This window comes from Elgaria multicarinata, chromosome 16 (genome assembly GCF_023053635.1).
Source record: "Elgaria multicarinata webbii isolate HBS135686 ecotype San Diego chromosome 16, rElgMul1.1.pri, whole genome shotgun sequence".
NCBI classification, from domain to species: Eukaryota; Metazoa; Chordata; class Lepidosauria; order Squamata; family Anguidae; genus Elgaria; species Elgaria multicarinata.
The window spans coordinates 13302957-13324444 of record NC_086186.1 but is presented as its reverse complement, the minus strand read 5'-3'; the positions used below and the strand labels follow the sequence as shown (position 1 = coordinate 13324444).

Genomic DNA, 21488 nt, shown 5'->3' with positions numbered 1-21488 from the left:
GCATCTCGCTGTCATTTTGCTCGGACCCTGCGTTCCCCAACTTGGCGTCGCTGCAAAATGTAGTGACGGCTGCCAATTTGGATGGCTTTAAAAGGGGGTTAGACAAATTCCTGGAGGGGAAGGCTTAGTGTAAAAGCATCAAAACCCTTTTTTTTAAAAAAAAAATGGATTAAAAATGTTATGGGTTATGCAGTGCCCATAATGCTGATTGCAATTTCTTTTTCCTCCCTCCGTCCCCCAATCCCCTTTCACGGTTCCAGTTAAGAAGAGCAGCTAAGTCGCCAACACTGCTAGACGTTTGACAAGCTGCTCGCCTCTCGGCTGCCGCGGTGATGGCGCTCCCCTTCCGGAAGGACTTGGAGAAATACAAGGATCTCGACGAGGATGAGATCCTGGGGAAGTTGACGGAAGAAGAGTTGAAACAACTGGAAACCGTCCTGGATGACCTTGATCCAGAGGTATGTTTTGGGCCAACTGGACAACCAACGCTCAAGGCGCCTATAGTGGCTTGGATCCTCATACGCCTGGGTGGAGCACGGCCTTTATTAGGGCTGTTGCATGAACCACAAACTGGGAAGGGCCATAGCTCAGTGTGGTAGAGCACCCGTTTTACACGCAGAAAGTCCCGGTTCAAACCCCAGCATCTCCAGGTAGGGCTAGGAAAAAATCCTGCCTGAAACCTAGGAGAGCTGCTGCCAGTCAGTGTTGACAATGCTGGGCTGAATCATAGACTAGCTGTGTTGGAAGGGACCTATAAGGCCATCGAGTCCAACCCCAAACGGACCAAGGGTCTGACTCAGTATAAGGCAGCCAGCTATGTTCCCAAACCCCAATTCAGCTTTCCCCAGCCTAGTGCCTTCCAGATGTGTTGGGACTACAACCCTATTGGAGAGGATGGGACTTGTAGTCCATCACATCTAAAGGGCACCAGGTTGGGGAAGACTGCTTGAAAGGCTGGAGTGGAAACATGTTTTTTCCCCTCGGAAAGCAAGTCCCAATGCAGCGCTGGGGGACCTGAAGCCTTCTAGATGCTGTTGGACTACAACGCCCGTTGTTCCCAGCAATGAGCTGAACTAGTTAGGGCTGATGGGAGTTGGTGTCCAATCCTATCTGAAAGGCCACTGGTTCCTCATCCCTCTACCTTCATGGCTGGGCCGCATGGATCTCTTTATGCCCAACCCACTACTGCCTGCTTTGTGCAGGTAGAACAGCCTTAAGCTATGACCACAGTTAAGGATATGGACTCCATAGAAAAGTAGCCCAGGGCTCCTGCTAACCGACAAACAACTCCAGATTTCCATGCAGCTCTCTTCTGCTAAGTCAAAAACAGCACTTCCACGAGCGGCGGATGTTTTTCTCTTGCGGAGTGGCACCTTTTGAGTCCAGGCCAGTAAAAACACCCCGTAATGAGACAGACGCTCATCTTCCAAAATAAATCCAGTGCAAGATGTCAAAAGAAAGAAGCAGCAGCAGCAGCATACAGCTATATCCAGTTCCTTTCAATTTTCCTCTGCTTGCAAAGGCCTTCTAAAATTAAAAGGATTTGACGAGATAATAGAAGTCAAGAAGGGATAGGAGAGGGCTGTGTCTTGCTGCAATAATCAATAATAAAATTAAACGTGATACCATTTCTGGAAGAAGATGAATAATCGTTCTCTCTGCGATAGGACAGGGATGCGTAGCCTAGGGTGACGTCATGCTGTCTTCTGCTCTTCAGGTATCTGAAGAGGAGGGCAACCAGGATGATCAGGGGTCTGGAAACAAAGCCCTATGAAGAGAGACTGAAAGAACTGGGCATGTTTAGCCTGGAGGAGAGAAGATTGAGGGGAGACGTGATAGCACTCTTCAAATACTTAAAAGGTTGTCACACAGCAGAGGGCCAGGATCTCTTCTCGATCCTCCCAGAGTGCAGGACACGGAATAACGGGCTCAAGTTACAGGAAGTCAGATTCCGGCTGGACATCAGGAAAAACTTCCTGACTGTTAGAGCAGTACGACAATGGAACCAGTTACCTAGGGAGGTTGTGGGCTCTCCCATGCTAGAGGCCTTCAAGAGGCAGCTGGACAACCATCTGTCAGGGATGCTTTAGGGTGGATTCCTGCATTGAGCAGGGGGTTGGACTCGATGGCCTTGTAGGCCCCTTCCAACTCTACTATTCTATGATTCTGTGATTCTATCTAAGACCACCTGTCTTGCTGTGCGTCTACCCAAGTACTAAGATCTGCAGGAGAAGCCCCGTTGGTCTGGCGCGTGTGAAAGGGATTTCTCCTGTGTTGCCACAAAGGGCTCCTCCAAGAACTACAAATGGCCACCATTCTGTCAGCCTTTAGAAAGGGTGTCAAGATGCATCTTTTCAATTTGGCCTTTTAAAATGCGTCTAAATGTTACTTCTATCGTTGCAACGACTTAAATTGTTGTACGTTGTCTTGACGGCTTTCTAGCAGTTTAAGCTATCGTAGAGCAATGTTAATAATAAAAGGAATAACACATGCAAAAAATAAACTTTTTTCATCCATTCCCAGAAAATGTTTGGCTTTGGCTAAGTGAATGTGTCTCTGCATAACAGATATAACCTGCCCGGTTTTTGTTTGTTTGTTTGCAGAACGCACTGTTGCCGGCGGGGTTCCGGCAAAAGGATCAGACGTTGAAAACGCCCTCCGGTCCTTTCAACAGAGAGAAACTTCTTTCGTTTTTGGAGAAACAAGCATTGGAGGAGAGGGACGTTGAGGACATCGTCCCGTACACAGGAGAAAAGAAAGGTAAATGCTCCCCCCTGAACCAGGGCAAGTGCACCCTACTCCCTTCCACACATGCTAGGGTGAACATATAGAAAGGAGGACAAGACTCCTGAATCTTTAACAGTTATATAGAAAAGGGCATTTCAGCAGGCGTCATTTATACGTATGCAGCACCCAGTGAAATTCCCTCTTCCTCAAAACCGTTAAAGCTGCAGGCGCAAGATTCAAAAGTTTTAATGGTTGTGATGAAAGGGGAATTTCACCAGGTGCTTCATGCATACAAATGACACCTGCTGAAATTCCCTTTTTTATACAACTGTTAAAAATACAGGCGCCCTGTCCTCTTTTCCATATGGTCACCCTAACACAGGCACAGCCTTACTGGTTGGCTAGGTGGTAGTCTATGCGCATGACCAGCTGCACAAAGAAATGATCTTCTCCCCCACACACACTTCTTTTGGTGGGGGATCATGCCAATTTGGCACCCGGACGATCAGATACGGGAGTGGATTACCACCTGATGTGTCTGGTGGAGAGCAAGGGCTGTCCTGCTTTAGCTGGGTTAGTCTCCAAGCTAGGCAGATACAGTTTACCCAGCAGGCATGGATTTTCCAGAAAGAAGTCAGAGCCGTTGCCGAGGTCAAACGCATGGGATATCAGTGGAGTATAATAAGAGTTCCGAAACGGCAGTGTCAAGCAGAAGTTCCAAAGTCAGTAACGCGGACAGTGTCTTACACCACACCTGAAGGCAGTAGGGGAACATAGGAGCCGAAGAGCAGGTCGCATGGCCCACGTTCCTCTCTTCCAGCACCTTGCTGCCACCTCCCAGAATCTGCCGCCTGAGGCAACTGCTTCACTCTGCCTAATGGTAGGGCCGGCCTTGCTAACAAAGGGCGGCAGTCTGATGAGAAGAGCCTCCTGTATCTGTGGAAACTCACCACATGAGCCAGGATGCTGGAAAAATCTGCATTTTGGCTCATGTGGAGAACCTCCAGGTAGTCTGTTTTACTGTTTTACTCTGTACAGCACCATGTACATTGATGGCGCTATATAAATAAATAATAATAAAATAAATAATAGTCATGGGATTCTCCTTTTCAGGCCGTTGCTCTCCACGCATGAGGAGGGGGGCGGAGCTAGAACGCTGCTTCTCCTCCCGCGTTTCTTCTACACAGTTCAAGAACGCCTGAACAGGGCTTGACTAAGCAACGTGTGTAGGACTGAGCTAATGAGATTTTAGCAAACGTGTAGCATGTCCAGCATGTGCAACAGAGGTCTTTTCCGACATAAAGGAAGGAAGAAAGTGCTGTTTTTTGTTTGAATTAGTTGTTGTAGCTTGAACATCTCTCCCTGCCCCGGTTGCTGGTATAACAGACAATGAGCCGCTGTTGTTCAAGGAGAAGGCTGACGTAACACGCTTCCTTTCACGGAATGACATTTAAAAATTTAAATTTCATTATTTCAACAATGGGAGCTTTGTTAGTAGAGGCCTGTGGATATCAAAACACCATGTAAACATCCTTGCCTGCTGCAAGTGAGAGCATTGAACGGCTTAAGCACCAAAGGCTTCTGGGAGTTCATTTTCTACCTGGTCGTGGCTTCCTGTGCTCCTTGGTCAAGTTGCTGTATTTAGATTCGACCTGAATCGAAATGGATTAGTTTAAGAGACACCTTCCTGTTCCTGACCAACTGACCAAAGCTGCAAAGCACCTGCTCATAGATATCTGAGCTCTTTGGCACACTGGATTAACAGGGGGTGGGAATGCAGCCCTATGGGAATGTAACCCTAATTCTGCACTAAGCAAATTGAAGTCTGTGACCTGCATGAATTATGAGTGGCTCTATCTGCTCTTGTTCACTTTGCTTAATATTTTCTCCTTTGGTTAGTCATGGAGAGAGACAAGGGATTATGTGGGTCACTGACACCCTTCACCCAGAAATCTTCTTCAACCACTAACTGGTCTGGCTTTTGAGATTTCGTCAGAAGCTGCTCACACACTTTCATCTTGACTCCACATCCGTAACTAAGACTTTGTGCCCAGTATCACATCCTGGGCTTTTTCGGTATTTATGTGGATTCCCTGGACCTACCATAATGTAACCACTAACCTACATGAGTATGGTCATGGCAGATTCTTATGAAAGGCTGGTTCACATCATTGTGTCTCAATCAGGCACCATTTTTACTGAAGCCTCCATTCATCTATTGCAGCTATCACTTCTGACAGCCGCAACAGGTTCCCATAGCTGAAGAGCCCTTTCTAGCTATCTCCTTGCCCAGCATTTCTATTCATAGAAATAGTAGAGTTGGAAGGGGCCTATAAGGCCATCGAGTCCAACCCCCCGCTCAATGCAGGAATCCATCCTAAAGCATACCTGACAGATGGTTGTCCAGCTGCCTCTTGAAGGCCTCTAGTGTGGGAGAGCCCACAACTTCCCTAGGTCATTGGTTCCATTGTCGTACTGCTCTAACAGTCAAGAAGTTTTTCCTGATGTCCAGCCAGAATCTGGCTTCCTGTAACTTGAGCCCATTATTCCGTGTCCTGCACTCTGGGATGATCGAGAAGAGATCCTGGCCCTCCTCTGTCTGACAATCTTTTAAGTCCTTGAAGAGTGCTATTAGGTCTCCCCTCAATCTTCTCTTCCCCAGGCTAAAACATGCCCAGTTGTTTCAGTCCCTCTTCATAGGGCTTTGTTTCCAGACCCCTGACCATCCTGGTTGCCCTCCTCTGAACACGCTGTTTCTCTCTCCACTTTCGCCACACCACGCTAATCTTTTCTCTCTCCATTCGAAACACCGTTCATGTACATAGCTCAGTGCTGCTCAGCATATAAGCATCCTGGCCCTGTTGATGCTTTTACGCTGAGCTGTTTGGCTCGGACGTGTTTCTCTGGTTTTCAAAATAAGCCAAACCTGTCTCTTCTCTCCCACGTGGCGTCGTCTTGAAATACATGAAGTGTTCCCTCCCCCTCAGCAAAACGATGTCCGCGGCCGCTGCGCGAGCTCACGAGCAGATGTGTCTTTCGTACAAAGCTTGCGTTGGTATGTCTTGACGAAGAGGAAACTTCCAAGTGCTCACTTGGCCCACTTCCCAACCATGAAGTCATTGTTTCCAAAGACTGGAGATTTATTTTATTATGGGTTGGTTTTTTTTGTTACCCTTGGAGCGACTGAACAATAAGCTTAAGTTTTTAAAGTATTTACTCATTACCTGGAAAGGAATCTTTTCTCCCCACTGAAAGCAGGGTGGGTCTGAACAAGTGGAGGCTTGCTGGTTGCTCCGGGGAGCCAACCTTGCCTTTGCAACCGAGTCCCTTTCTGCAGCAGGGAGCAGCCGCACCAGACCACAATAGAGTCGATTGCAGCATTTCCAAAAGGACACATCACTGTTTGTTTCAAATCTAAGCGGCCCGGTCCTGCACTCATTTATTTGGAAGCACGTCCTACCGAGTGGGCTTGCTCCCAACTTGGGTCGGCAAATGATTTCATTTTGTTTTTATTGATTTGTATTGAAAGGCTCTATTTATTTTTTAAAGAACGCCTTTCTGTTGCTCGTCAACGCCTCTGAATTGACTAGGATCACCGTCTCTGGGCCAAAGTAGACGGTGCCTGGCGGGCACGTTTAGCAGTCATGCAATTTGTTTCCTGTAACGACAAGGGAGATGCAGTCTCAGTCAGAAGAGCTTAAGTCCTGTAAAACTAACCCTTTCTATAATTCTTTCACGCCATTTTATTTATCTCTACCAAGTTATCTGGTGGAAATACCCAACATTAAATTGAGGATAATCTTTACACAGGCAAGACTGAATGTTCTCCCTTTAGCAGTTCAGCTAGGACGCTATAAGAGATTACCAATTAAAGATAGAGTATGTGGATGTAACGCAGTCTCTATCGAAGACTTAATTCATGTTTTGCTTGAATGTCCTATGTGTAATGATCTTAGAAATATATACATTTCTCCTTTGCGAAAATCGCTGAAGGGCTCCTCATCACATGCTAAAGTTTGTCATTTGTTATCAGATGCAAACAAAAAATGTTTCTTTTAGAGTGTCGAAATTTTTAGCTAAGTCTATGCAGATATGTTCTACACAATGCATGAAGGATTTGGGTAGTGACCCCTTTTATGATGCTCAATTATTTTTATTGTAAACTGTTCTCTTTTATAACTTGTGTATAATGGCTAACTGCTTGTAACACAATAAATTGACTGACTGTAACGACAAGCAGCCACGGGGAGTTGCACATTTTGTAGGGAAGGGTGTGGGTGTGGGTATGACACAAGGAGGGGTGCTTAATTTTTATTTTATTTTATTATTTTTTTTGGTGCTTTTTCCCTCTGTCCAGAATCCACCTCTCCACGCGGTTTTTCCACCCATGGAAAAGCATCCATCCGAGGCTGCTTAACCCTTCCCTGCTCCGACGGTGCTCCTGCTCAAAATGGCCTCCCTGCCCTCCCTCTCTGCCTGCACACTGCTTTTCTACCCCCGGTGGAAAAGATGCGGTCAAAAGATCCGCCATGTCCTTTCCACCAGGGGCAAGCAGAAGAGCAGTTTAGAGGCATGTCGGGGGATGCAGGGGGTGGAGGAGAGCTTGTGCTCCCCAGAGGAGTTGGACTACAATGCCCACCATCCTCGGCCAGCATGATAAGAGACGTGAGAATTCTCTTGGGCTTCCAGGCGGGGAAACAAACGCCTCCCCAGTGCTGCAAGGCAAGGTGCTGATATTGCTGCTGCGCCGTCGTTTTTACTTCTGTGAAAGCGCAAAACCCTTAAAGCAGGGACAGGGGAACGCGCAGCTCTCCAGGGGAGGTTGGGGTGCCATTCCCATCGTCCTTGCCATTGGCTGGGGCTGATGGGAGTTGCAGTCCAACGCACGTACTCCACCCTGGACTTTCAGCAATGATTTGATGTGTTCGAGAGAAAGCGTGCCGGTTCTGTGCGAGAACCTTCGCTCGTACAGAAGGGAACGTTCAGCACAGATCTGTGATAATAACCAATTTTTTTTTATGGAGAAAAGAAGTCTTCTCCTTGGGGGCTGCATTTCAGCCGTTTCAAGGAAAGCCAGGCTATTTCTTGGAGGCCTCCTACAGCTTCAAAACCAAATGGCGATCTCTTCTTGTGGGTCTGGAGGGCCGCCCTCTTAGAGAAGGGTTGCCTCCATCTCCTAGCACTGAACTCCACGGGGACCCGGTTATCGCTGGAAGTCGCTGCCTAGCTGAGAGCCGCGTAGCGTCATCCCCATAAGAAAGGCTGCAGCAAGCATTACTGGACAGGCCCACCCTTAGCCGTGCATTGCATCAGTTTGGGTAGAAGCATCTTCGTAAGCTGACGATAAGTGTAGCGTGGTGATCTCGCAAGGCCGGATGAATCCTCTAAGCTCTGGAACGCTGAGGGCTGACCCTGTCCTGCAACACTTCTTCTCCTTCTTCTCAACAGGGAAAGTGTTTATCCCCAAACAGAAGCCCGTCCAGTCTTACGCGGAAGAAAAGGTGACTCTTGATCCAGAACTGGAGGAAGCGTTGACGAGCGCTACGGACACTGAACTCTGTGACCTTGCAGGTTGGCAGGGTTTTTGGTTTGCCTGTTTTGCTCTTTTTTTAAAGCACACATTTCACACCCCACTTCAGAGTGTTGCGGGAAACCGGACTGCTTAAAAATAAAATAAGGTCGTTCCACACTTTGTCACATGACAAGTGGGTTTTTTCCATGCCCAGTTTTCTGCATCACAAAAGTGCAGTTGAATTATTCGGGTGAATACGCTTCTTTAAACAGCCGTGTTCTGGTGGCCAGGAACCCTGACCTAAGCCAGGCGCTTAAAGAAACTCAACTGTGGTTTTCTTCCTTTCTCTCTCCTGATAGCTATCCTTGGAATGCACAACTTGATCAGCAACTCCCAGCTGTGTGATATCATAGGAAGTAGCAATGGTGTTGCCAATGATGGTTACTCAAGTGAGTATTCATGCTGAAAGTATACATAAAACACTGTGGAACAATTCGCACATAAGAGGGGCAAATTGTGGATTAATTAACCTATGATTTTCTCTGGGGCATGCCGGGTATGAGCCATGGCAAATCATAGGTTAATTAATCCACGATTTGCTGCTGATACGTATAAAATGTGTGCGTTGGTTGGCTACAACCCTATATTCTGTTTCTTGGCCATTGGGTAATTTCGATAAGATGACATAAGCTATAAGATTTTTCTAGTGAACGCTGGAGGCTTAAAGAACATAACATGGTCTGCCTAAGTGCAGGTTTTGGAAATAAATTATTGTCTGTGAACTTCCTACTGAACTAAAGCCCCTTCTCTGAAGAGATTTTAGCAATGTGAAGAAAGAGCATAGAAGCTGGGTTTTTTATGTTTGCGTAAATTTATGAATCACCCTATACCTTAAACTCACAGGGCAACGTACATAATGAAAGCTAAACCTATAAACCATCGATAAAAACTGTAGTAGAACACATTGTATTGTTTTAAAAGCAACAACAAAAAACGATAGATGTGTGTGTTTTATATCAGACTCTAGCTTTTGGATGTGATGATTCATTTTCAGTGGCCCAGTTCACATGTCATGAGAAGCCAAGGTGTGCGAATTTCCCCATGGGGGGTTTCATCACTGCTATGGCCGCCATTTTGAATATTCAGGACACAGAGGGAGCAACCCTAAAACAGCCAATGGGTTCTGGGTGGCTTGTGAACTGCCCCAACAATCCATCCTCACTGGGTTCACATGTAACGAGAAGAGGAGGTGGCAGCTTGGCTTGGCATCGTGGCACTTGTAGATGCTGCAACACCGTGGTTAATAAGCCACGGTGGGCTGTGGTGATTGTGCGAACCAAGTCATGGTGTACAATTAACAAAATTTGATAGGAACCAAGATACCACTTAAAAAGGATGTCCTAGGGCATGAAAAAGCTGTTTCTCTTCCCAAACCTGCATTTAAGAACTAGTACCAGTGCCATTTGTGATGAAAATGATAAATGAGTCGATGTGTCTTCCTTCCCTGTTAATTCAGATGTAGTCAAAGGTGAAAAGATGGTCCCAGTCTTTGATGAGCCACCAAATCCCACCAATGTAGAGGAGAGTTTGCAGAGGATTAAAGACAATGACCCTCGCCTTGTAGAGGTTAACCTGAACAACATTAAGGTACCTATCGAGCAATAAAAATACAGAAAGGTAGCTGTCGATAACCGTGTTCATATTAATGGTGTCGTCTTTTAATTTTATTTCAAGAACATTCCTATCCCAACGCTGAAAGAGTTTGCCAGGGCCCTGGAAAGAAATACCTACGTGAAGAGCTTCAGTCTTGCAGCTACTCGGAGCAACGACCCCGTTGCTGTGGTAAGTGAGATAACCAGATTTTCTTCTACAGTGTACATTTTGTAGCTGTACAGGAGAGGGCTGGGAGGGAGGCAGCTAAGGAACTGAACAGCTAGTCAAAACAATGTAGCTAAGGTAAAAGGTGGCACATGCTTAAAGGTGTCTTCAACACCTGTCAGGCCTTGGCCAAGCACAGAGAGCCACTGTAGCTGAGGCGCCGGTTGTGATACAGGTAGGCAAGACAATATGGTCTGAGATAGGTCGGTGGTCAAGTTCCAGAGCAGGGAGACGAAGGAGAGAGAGGGACGAGGCAAGCCAAGTTGAGGAATGACGTGCCTGGTGGGTCCTCATTGGCCTGGTAGGAGTCTGGTATTGAAACCTAGGGGGCGCCCTTTCACCGAATCACATAGCCAGGTTTGTAGAGAAGGCGGAGTTGCAGAGACAAGGTAATACTCAACAGTGTTGAAAGGCAGCAGGAGGAGCAGGTGTCTTGACACCCCGCCACCCACTCACGGTGTCTCACAGTGCCTTTAATGTGTGATCTATGGGCCCAAGAGCCAGTGTGGTGTAGTGGCTAAAGTGTTGGACTGGGAGTCGGGAGATCCGGGTTCTAGTCCCCACTCGGCCATGGAAACCCACTGGGTGACTTTGGGCCAGTCACAGACTCTCAGCCCAACCTACCTCACAGGGTTGTTGTGAGGAGAAAATGGAGAGGAGGAGGATTATGTACGCCGCCTTGGGTTCCTTGGAGGGAAAAAGGCGGGATATAAATGCAGTAATACATACATACGTCCTTCCGCTTATCTGTTCTGCCAAGACAGACATGACTGCCTCCCAGCCTTTCCCAGCTGGCTGCTCTCCAGCTGTGTCGGACAACAACTCCCAGCATGCCCCAGCCAGCATGCTGGGAGTTGTAGTCTGACATATCTGGAGGGTGCTGGGTTGGGAAGGTCTGCTGTTTTCCCCCTTGGTTTCCGTACGGCCTCAGTTCTTTGACGCTCCTTTGCATTTCAAGGCTTTTGCGGACATGCTGAGGGCCAACAAATCACTGAGGAGCCTAAACTTCGAATCCAATTTCATCACTGGGGCGGGCATCCTGGCGCTGGTCGACGCGCTCAAAGAGAACGAAACCCTGACCGAGATCAAAATCGATAACCAGGTAACGCTGACTTCTTCGTTTTGCACAGTTCGCGCAAGCGATCTCAAGATAGGCTGGCAAAGGTCCAAGGTGTCGTTTGAGAACTGGCTCTGTGAGCTCAGGGAGAGAGACGTGGAAGGCTGTAGACTCCCTTGCTCCGCAAAGAGCTGCCACACCCTTCTGCCGTGCTGCGGGGATTTGGGGAGCACTTGTGACGCGGCGCGGGTGTTTGAAAGGACAACGCGCCAGTGTGGTGCAAGGGTTAAGAGAGTCAGTGGCAGGCAGGAGTTAGGGTCTTGGACTGGGACTTACCTAAAAATAAAAAATAAAAGAAAGGGCCCCAAGATTCGTCAAGGTGGGTGTGACGATAGCGTTAAGGGTTTATCTACTTGAATAGTTCTAGAATGTTCTGTTCAGGGTCAGGCTTGAGAGGGCCCTTAGAATGAGAGAGAGGGAGGGAGAAAAGGGAGTGACAAAGAGAAAGAGAGAGAGAGCAAAAGAGAGAAAGGAAGGGGGTAGCAAAGAGAGAGAGGGAAAGAGTAAGAAAAGGTGGTGGCAAAGCGCGAGAGAGAGAAACGGGGTGGCAGAGAGAGAGAGAGGAAAAAAGGTTGCTCCACCCATTTTGGGTTCTCATCCCTCCCACCCCCGGTGTGCAACCTCCGACAGATTAACCTTGATGGAATATGTCGCTTGATAGGAAAAAGGTTCCCCGCCCTTGTTATAAAGTGTTTGGGTCTTTTTAATCATTAGGGAGGTTGTGGGCTCTCCCACCCTAGAGGCCTTCAAGAGGCAGCTGGACAACCATCTGTCAGGGATGCTTTAGGGTGGATTCCTGCATTGAGCAGGGGGTTGGACTCGATGGCCTTATAGGCCCCTTCCAACTCTACTCTTCTGTGATTCTATGAAAATGTAACACAGCCCTTAATGAACGTGGGAGACTCTTTGCCTCCGAGTGGGGTTGCTGTCTCCAGTTTGGTTGCCGTTCCCTAAGGCGTGAGAGTTCATCGCCGCATTTGCCGTGCCGTCCCGCCTCGGCCGTCTGGGACGAGGTCCCCCATCTCGGCAATGCTGCTGCCGATAGACCATCCCTAGATCGTCAGGAGTTCTCCTTTGGGCAGTTCCCTATGGCTGGTGTGGGCTGGTTTCTAACCCTTGCTGATTCTCACAGAGGCAGCAGTTGGGGACACCGGTAGAAATGGAGATCGCCAAGATGTTGGAGGAAAACCCCAAGATCCTTAAATTCGGATATCACTTCACACAACAGGGACCACGAACCAGAGCAGCGAATGCAATTACAAAAAATAACGATTTCGGTAAGGTTATCTCTGCTATAAGAAGGAGCTTTGTGATTGTTATTTTGCATTCTAATAAGAATACAGCTATGACTAGTGCCGTGGCGAATCCTGTTTCCTATTTTTGGGAACGTTTTCTCTCTCTGAGATAGAGGCATTGTTTTCTCTGCCTCTTTCGCAGGGAGGGGGAGAATTTTGGAGAATTTTCTTCTTGGGGACAGGGTTTCCACGTAACTTTTTAAGTCTAGCCGGTTGTTGAAGGGTCTTCTTTCTATTTTTTCATTAACGAAAACAAAACACACCCCGGCACTTGTAGGAGCACGGCAGTTCTTCCTGAATGCCTATTGGAGACCATGTGACCTCGCCCTCTCCAATAGGCATTCAGGAAGAACGCTTGGGCTCCTGCAAGTGCTGGGGGTGTTGTTGTTGTTTTAAAAAAGGAATAGAAGACCACTCAACAACTGCCTACACTTAAAAAGTGTGTGGAAACCCTGCTCCCCTCCCCAAGGAAAAAAATTCTCCAAAATTCTCACCCGGTATTCTGTTCCCACAATGGCCAACCAGTTACCTGTGGGAAGTCCACAAGTAGGACACGAATGCAATAGCACCCGCCTGCTCATATTTGCCAATGACTGGTACCTAGAGGCACTGGGGCTGTTTATATAACACGCCAACCCACACTCAGTGGTTAAGTATAGGTTTTGAACTGTGGCTTGTTTGCTGAATCGTGGGTTAGCGTGTTGTCTGAACGCAGCCAGGGTGGCTTGTTAACCACACAGTGTGGCTTGTACTTTGAAAACCCATGGGTTGCTCAGGGTGGCTCCCCCTTGAACTTGCTCCCTCTCTTCTGATTATTTCATTATTTCACTATCTCTTCTCATCTTAAACTTTCCTATTTCTGCCCACCACCCCCTGCCCTGCAATTCCAGTTATTATTTTTCATTGCTGGAAGATCTGTCTTCTATCATCTATTGATACCTTGCTTTTTCTTCTTCTTGCTTTCCTAGTCCAGCATACGGGAGTAAAACTTTCTGCAAATTCCCTTTCATCTCTTCATCCCTGAAGCGCCTGAATCAGGTTATTAGAAATGCCCAGCTTGGATTCTGAGCACTGTGAGAGGAATAACTTTGAAAATCTCGTATCTATGTCCCTGTATAGCTTTCCTAACAGATCTGTGTGCATCTTGAATCCTGCATGCCCATTTCCATTCATTAGAGGCTTAAGTTGGAATTTATTTCTAACTGCATGACTAGCTAGGACCACAAACCATTCCTAATCAAAATACCATATAATGTTATTTTTCAGCCAATTCCGGATTTGGTGACATCTTAGAATTTGCACTAATTCATTCACAGCTGAATAATTTGTCACTGTCCAGCCATCACCAATCTAATCCCTCCAGCTGTTTTGAACGACAACTCCCATCTGTCCTGGCCAGTATGGCCGATGGTCAGGGATACTGGGAGTTGTAGTCCAAAACATCTGGAGGGACCTAGTTTTGGGAAAGGCTGTTTTAAATAAGTTCTCAGAGCCCATTGGGATAGATCCAAGGTAGCATGAGCGGAAGGAAAATGGCTGCTTCATGTGGCCTTGTGTTCACACAGTGGAATAATTAGGGCTGCAGCCCAATTCAAGAAGTGTTGCTGATGTGTCTATTTCTGTAGCATAGATGACTCACACAGCAAACATTGTCCTCATTTGCACATAACGGTAAGCCAGGATTCTAAGGAATCCTGGTTTATTGTCCCCAAAGCAGTGCTCTGGTGCATGCTGCATAATCTCTCCCATTTGACTCCTCCAATACCAGGTCTGAATGTTTTGATTTCCTGCACCGCATCACACAATAAAGCGCTGATAAAAAAAATAAATCAAGATCAACAGTCATAGCAAGGCAGGGCCAGACAGCTGCGCATGAAGAATCCAGCCATTCATTTTCAATTTTTTTTTATCAAATTTAAGTGGATTTTGGCAGGAATCTTCCCCGTTCCAATAACTGTGCGGTTTAAAAACGGAAGGAGACGTGAGGCATGCAGCCCGGTACATTTATGAAATGGTCGAATACCAGTCTGTGTCCTTAACATCTGCAAATTTGTGCCAACGTGACCCGTTTGCTGGGCTTTTGTGTAACACTGTCCTTCGTGATGTGCCGTTGCGCTGGTGTAACAAGTATCTGTATCTACTCTTCAAGGGGGGCAGGGGACCCCCTGGAATGGCGTGGAACCACAGTAGGAGGGTGGAAACGGGTGGGATTTGAGGAGGAGACCCCTTGGGTGAACAGCCTTGCCATTTTGTTTCCCTGGAGGCAACTTTGGACCCCACTGGATGGGAGGATCGCTAGATCCTGGGCCACCATTCTGACTGACCATCGCTGCGATCCATCCTTCTAGCTCTTGAGTATCAACGGACGTTCTCCCAATAACTGAAACCCGATATAAACTTACACTGCTTTTGTTTGTTTCTTTCCCTCTCCCGGGACACAGTTCGCAAGAGAAGAGTGGAAGGAGACCAGCAGTGAACCTTCCCGCTGCCAGATGGGCACAGTGTGGAGAATTCGGAGCTCTTCGAGGTGCCTCTGTTTCGCTTGAGCTCCGGCAATCCCAAGATTTCTTCTTACCTGGGTAGAAGGGAAAAGACTGGAATCGCCATTCCTGTTGTCTGTTGTTCGTGGGTGTATTTTGTTTGTTTGTTTGTAAAGTTATATCGATATGCGTGATAACCAAACCCTGTAACCGCCCGGCCCCCCCATCCATCCAAGATCAGTTCCTGAAAACCCTTTTGTTTCGAAACTTGGGGCGTGCGCCTTCCAGAAAGGAAATGGGCCATTCCAAGGTGGCCTGCTATGGCTCCCGCATAATCTACAGGCAGCGATCTTGCTTTCAACCAGTCTGCTCCAACCCAGCACCCTCTGGTGATGTTGGACTACAGCTCCAATCATCCCGACCATGCTGTCTGGGGGATGATGGGTTATGGTCCAAACACCTTCCCCAGGTTGGGGAAGACTGGTTGAAACCCATCACGAGTAAGTTTTCGGATAGGAAACCTAGAGTTGCTGTTTCAGCACCGGGAGGAGGAGGGGGGGCTTTTTATATTTTGAAAACAATGTTTAAGTGGCATGGGAGTGGGGGGCGTCTTTCAAAGGAAGACCAAAGGACTTTGACTACTTGCTTCATTCACCTTGTTCGTATGTCACAGGGATGATAAATCAAGGCTCCTTTTGTCCTTAGCTTTTAACCCTCTTTTAGAATGCTTCCTTGATCATGGAGACGAAGCTGGAAACTTCTTTCTATTTCTTTGCTTTTTTTTTTTTTTTTTTAGAAAAGTTGATTCCACTTTAAGGGGTGCTTCTGCTCTTTTATCTCCTTGGAGATGAGCTGAGCTGACTAAAACAGCGACGGGGTGCCTTATGCCTACGGCGTTTGCAATTTCGGGTGTTTGGTGGGCCTGTGTTTTTCTGTTAACTTGCAGAACCCGACATTTCAGCACTTTGTCCTGGAATGTCTGAACTGGATATATTTATAGACCTTCCCCACCCCAGTTTCATCAGCACCGTGTTGGGTTATGTTCCTTGGTATTTAAAGATGTTAGAGAGAGAGAGAGAGAGCTATTGTTTAAATGTCCGACTCACAGCTCCAAAGCCATGAAGCAGCAGCCCGCATTGTGTAGAGTTCCACTGAAGCCCAGTTTGTGCGGGTTGAAATCCATGGTGACCTCGTCGCATAATGCAGCTGTACCTTTTGACAAAGCACAGCCTAGCACGTCTTCTGGAAATTTCACACGCTCTGCGTAGGCCTGAATTCCGCACCCTCAGGCAGCTGATGGGGCTTGCAGCCTGAGCGCCTTGGCCAGGCCCATTAGCAGCGTCGCTTGCCTTAAGCCAGCCGGCTGGGTTAGATAAGCTGCCATTTTGAATTTCCCACAATGCCCTGCATGGCATCGCGCTAAGGCTTTCTGGGGAAATTAAATTGGCCTCACATGGGGGGGGGCGCTGCTTTATTTTCCCACAATCCCCAAGAGTGACAATGGGTTTGCTGGTACCTTGTGGGAAATTTGTAATGGTGCCTTCCCATCCCAACCCTGCTTCCAGGTAAGCCCACTCCCAGAGCCCCCCTGCCCCATGGCCCTTGGTCAAGGGCCTCCTCAGTCCTGGAACCAGCCCTTATTCGGCAACATCCTTAAAATGCATAGGAAAAATTAGTCTTGAACGGTTGTGATGCTCCTGGCAAACTGCAAATGAAAGGTATGGCTGAAACCAATGGGATGACTCCGCGATATACGACCTGCGAGGGGTAGATATAGGGCACAATCCGTCTGGCTGGGCCTACATGAGCCACGATGAAGGAAATGGAACACAAACAATAGTGCAGTACATGGTGGATTGCACCCATTTTATTTAAGTTCAGCGTTCTGTCTTGATGAAAAACTGGACAACGAGCTTGTTCCCATTTCGAGCGTTAAGTCTCCCTTCATTTACTGTAAAACGTTTTAACCGTGTTTGCACACATGCGGGTGGTTGTTAAGCTGCGGTTGCGTATTAACCACCATCACCACCCTGCTGTGCTGCCTGAGTTCCCTTATTCCCTTCACGGGGCACGGCGAGTCGTTATGAGCGATCCTGGGCAGGGTTAACAAGCCATTGGAACCCATGTTGTAGGGTTTATTAACCAGCAAAGAGAACTAGGGAAATGCTGTAACTATTTAAAATATTAGGCTGAGTTATTTTGGGGGAAAGGTACCCCAAAATTACATTGCTCCTTTTCTTCCTTTTTTTTTTTTTTTTTTGTCTTTCTACAAAAGACCCGTCAGATTTACAGCCTGCACGATGCTTGACAGACCCAGTTCTCCTAGATCACAACAATAACAACAAGAGCTGGAAGGCCACAGTAACTGGCAGGGGTGCATATAGGGCCCAGCGACCGCAAACTATGAAGTCTGGTTTACAATGTGTGTGTTTTTGTATCCTACAGTCAGAGCTCCCATCCTCTGCATCCATATACAAGGTTATATCCAGTGGTTGTCATTTTTCTGGTAGAATGGGGAGGGGGGATTTTCAGCCATTCCTCCTCTTCCCTGCAGATCCCCACCCGCACCCCCACGTCCTTCCAAATTTGCTCTGGTGGATCGGAGGACCTTCAGGTGCAGATCACAAGGCTGCAGGAGGAATGACCGAAAATCCTTCTGTGGAGTGGCGGCCATTGGATGCAACCCACATTTAGAAAGCGCTGCAATCCTGCACTCAGGTGCACAGGTCCGATTGGAAACCATGACCCATCCATGGGCAGGATTGCTCCCTGAGTGTCTCTCAAACAGGCGGTGCTATGCTAACTTGGCCAAAGCGTGGGAATTGCTTGTACTGTATTACACCGTCTTGAAACCAGGGGTGGCAGGATCCATCAGGCACTGCTATGGCATTGCCCGGGTTCATTTCAGTGGGGCTTGTCTGGGAGTTCGCATGTGCCACGTTTGGATCAACAGGGGTTACGCAATAGCTCTCCTGGGTGGGTTGGTTCTTTCATTTCTATAGTGCCTAATTGTATCTAAAAGTTGTCAAAAACAAGTCAGTATATATTCCCCTGGGTTCTGTTGGGGGACAGCTGGAGTCTACATTGACAGCTGAGCAGGGATTTGTTGCACTGGGCAGATCCGATTCTGGACTTGTTGGTGTAGCACCTACGAGCGTAACGAGTTTGGTTAAAGACAAAGGAAAGAATTAAGATGTAATGCTCTTTCGTGTAGAGCAGGAGTGGGTGGAAGTTAGATCTCTAGATGTTTTGGACCAACTCCCAGAAGCCTCTGCCAGCACGGTCAGTCACCAGGAATGCTGGAAGTTGGAAGTACAGAACATCTGAAGATCGACCTTCTGCCTGCAACTCCTGTCAGCCTTAGATGGTGTAGCCAATGGTGTTGAATGATGGGAGTTGCAGTCCAACAATACGTGGAGGCCATGAGTTGCTCTAGATTTAACCATTTGCATTGTGGTTGGACTCCCTAAAAGCCGGTGATCCACGTGGGTTGGTAGTTTGCTTGCAGGAATCCAGCCATCATCAGCCTTGTCCATAACTCTTAAGCAAAGCTGTTCCATTGCTCAGCAATGAGAGACACGGAACTCCTTCAGCCATAAAACCAGTCCCTCTGAGACAGACAGAAGGTGAAATGGAGACGCTTTAACCAGTGTGTGTGCGTGTGTGTACCTTTCCTTTCCATTTTTTTTCTGTGGAAAATGAAGGCTTCTGAGTCGGGAACTATAATCCAATGCGATTTTCTGACTTTGAATATTTGGAAAATTCAAGCTTGCTATGCTTGCATTTAAGGGCACATAGGTTGTAACTCTACATATGAGGATGGTTCAGAAATACATATAAAACTGGGCTGGTTTCCGAAGCAGTGAAGCTTTCGTGCATTATTATTTTTTTACAGTCTGATGAATGGTTCTTCTGAGCAGAGGGAGATTGGTTTTTGTTTCAAAATATGCACTTATCCTCATAATTAACCTCATATTTTGTTGATTGTCTTTAGGTTCCACTTTTTAAGACCTTGAATAAAAAAATGTTTCCGTAGTAGACTGCAAAATAATGTGCTTACACTTAACACTGTTTACAAATGTTACCTTCTCTTGTTATTTTTGATACCAATAATACTGTTTGTAAGCTACAAACTATAGCGTCTGGTCCGGCTGAAGTTTCTGTTGAAGAAACATGAATGGAAAAAACATCACAACGTCAGCGCTGTATGCTGTCGTTATTGTAATAAAAGTATCCAAATCATATTTTCCCCCCAAAGCATTATTGCCGCGAAGGTTTTTTTGGGGGTTTGGTGGTCTTTTCTTCCTAAGTGAGTTTAATGTTTCTCATGATTTGGCTTTCCCACCTACTGCCGCTGGTTCACCCTGCAGGGATAGGGCCCCTCTTCCCAACAAGAGAGGAAGTAAGCGTTCACCGTCACCATCTTTTCAAATAGGCCTTTTAAAAAAGATTTTGAATTCTATATCCTCCCTCTCATCCTATCCCGGTTTCCTTCCTTGTGTGTCAGGCCTTCAGTTTAGCTTGTAAGCCTGAAGACAGAGTCCCTCATGCCACTAATCTTGGTAATCCATTCTCAGAGCCTTTTGGGCTAAAGGGCAGCATAGTAATGCAATAATACTGCCACGCTGTGGTATGGCGTTGTAGAGTTGGGGAAAGGGCAGAAAAGAGCAATGAAAATGATCAAGGGGCTGGAGTATCTCCCCCATGAGGGGCGGTTGCAAGAGATGGAATTGTTGAGCTTGGGGGGGGGGGAAGGATAAAAGGAGACATTATTATTATTATTATTATTATTATTATTATTATTATTATTATTTGCATTTGTATACCGCCCCATAGCTCTCTGGGCAGTTCACATAAGATAAACACTTAAAAACAATATACAAAGATTAAAAACCACAAAAACAAGCAAAATACACATACATTTAAAACCACTATAACAACTTTAAAAACGATGAGCCAGAAAAACAGACCCAGGGTCATTACATATTGCTAAATGCTTGGGAGAAGAGAAAAGTCTTGACCAGGCGCCAAAAAGATGACAATGTCGGCGCCAGGTGGGCCTCGTCAGGGAGATTGTTTCACATTTGGGGGGCCACCACAGAGAAGGCCCTCTCTCTTGTTGCCACCTTCCGAGCTTCCCTCGGAGTAGTCACCTGGAGGAGGACCTTAGATGTTGAACATAATGTTCAGGTGAGTTCATGTTAGTCTAACATGATAGTCTAACAAAGCAAAATTCCTCAACAGAACATCATACGTATTAGTCATTCTTAATTTTTCCACCATCCCAGAAGAACTTAAGAAGAGCCATGTTGGATCAGACCAAGGGTCCATCTAGTCGAATATTCTTTTCACACAGTGGTCAACCAGCTGTTGATGGGAGACCAACAAGCAGGACATGAGTGCAACAGCACCCTCCCACCCATCTTCCTCAACAGCTGGTGTACATGGGCTTACTGCCTCTGATTCCTGGAGGCCATCAGGACTAGTAGCCATTGATAGCCTTCTTCTCCAGGAATTTATCCAACCCCCTTTTAAAGCCATCCAAATTGTTGGCCATCACTACATCTTGGTGTAGCAACTTCCATAGTTTACGCACTGTGTGATGAAGTCTTCCCCCAAAACATCTCCGGTTGTAAAAAGACTGCTGGAATGAAGGGCCAATGCCCCCTCAGCCTTTGAAAACATCTTTCTCTCATAGGATTGCGCCTGTATAGGCTTGAAATGTTAAAACTGTTGAAGGGCCTGGGGAAAGTAATATTGTTTCACTGGGATGCAGATAAACCTGGGCTGGAAGGGGGATTGAAGGAGTTAATTAAGTGGATTTACTTTGCTGCTGTCTTCGCAAGACATCTTTTTGCTTTTTTCACCATGGTTAAAGCTGTGGTTTAAGGTGTCTTCTGAACACAGCCTGGTTTTCTGACTTAACCACTGTGGTTAAAGCCATGGTTTAAGGTGTCTTCTGAGCACAGCCTGGTTTTCTGACTTAACCACTGTGGTTGGTTAAAGCTGTGGTTTAAGGTGTCTTCTGAACACAGCCTGGTTTTCTGACTTAACCACTGTGGTTAAAGCCCTGGTTTAAGGTGTCTTCTGAACACAGCCTGGTTTTCTGACTTAACCACTGTGGTTAAAGCCCTGGTTTAAGGTGTCTTCTGAACACAGCCTGGTTTTCTGACTTAACCACTGTGGTTAAAGCCCTGGTTTAAGGTGTCTTCTGAACACAGCCTGGTTTTCTGACTTAACCACTGTGGTTAAAGCCGTGGTTTAAGGTGTCTTCTGAGCACAGCCTGGTTTTCTGACTTAACCACTGTGGTTGGTTAAAGCTGTGGTTTAAGGTGTCTTCTGAACACAGCCTGGTTTTCTGACTTCACCACTGTGGTTAAAGCCATGGTTTAAGGTGTCTTCTGAACACAGCCTGGTTTTCTGACTTAACCACTGTGGTTAAGCCATGGTTTAAGGTGTCTTCTGAACACAGCCTGGTT

At 46.8% G+C, this 21488-nt stretch overlaps 1 protein-coding gene across 2 annotated transcripts; it reads left to right on the top strand.

The window, feature by feature from the left end:
* Positions 1–257: 257 nt before the first annotated feature.
* Positions 258–19253, top strand: LOC134409666 (tropomodulin-3-like). 2 transcript variants are annotated; one of them, XM_063142521.1, is made up of 10 exons: positions 258–458; positions 2604–2760; positions 8176–8298; positions 8599–8688; positions 9756–9886; positions 9974–10081; positions 11076–11219; positions 12367–12511; positions 13498–13602; positions 14971–19253. In XM_063142521.1, the coding sequence occupies exons 1-9, from the start codon at positions 333–335 to the stop codon at positions 13551–13553; spliced, it is 1080 nt and encodes a 359-aa protein (XP_062998591.1). In that variant the 5' UTR covers positions 258–332; the 3' UTR covers positions 13554–13602; positions 14971–19253. The 2 variants fall into 2 exon arrangements, with proteins under 2 accessions (XP_062998591.1, XP_062998592.1); XM_063142522.1 differs by lacking the exon at positions 13498–13602.
* Positions 19254–21488: the final 2235 nt, after the last annotated feature.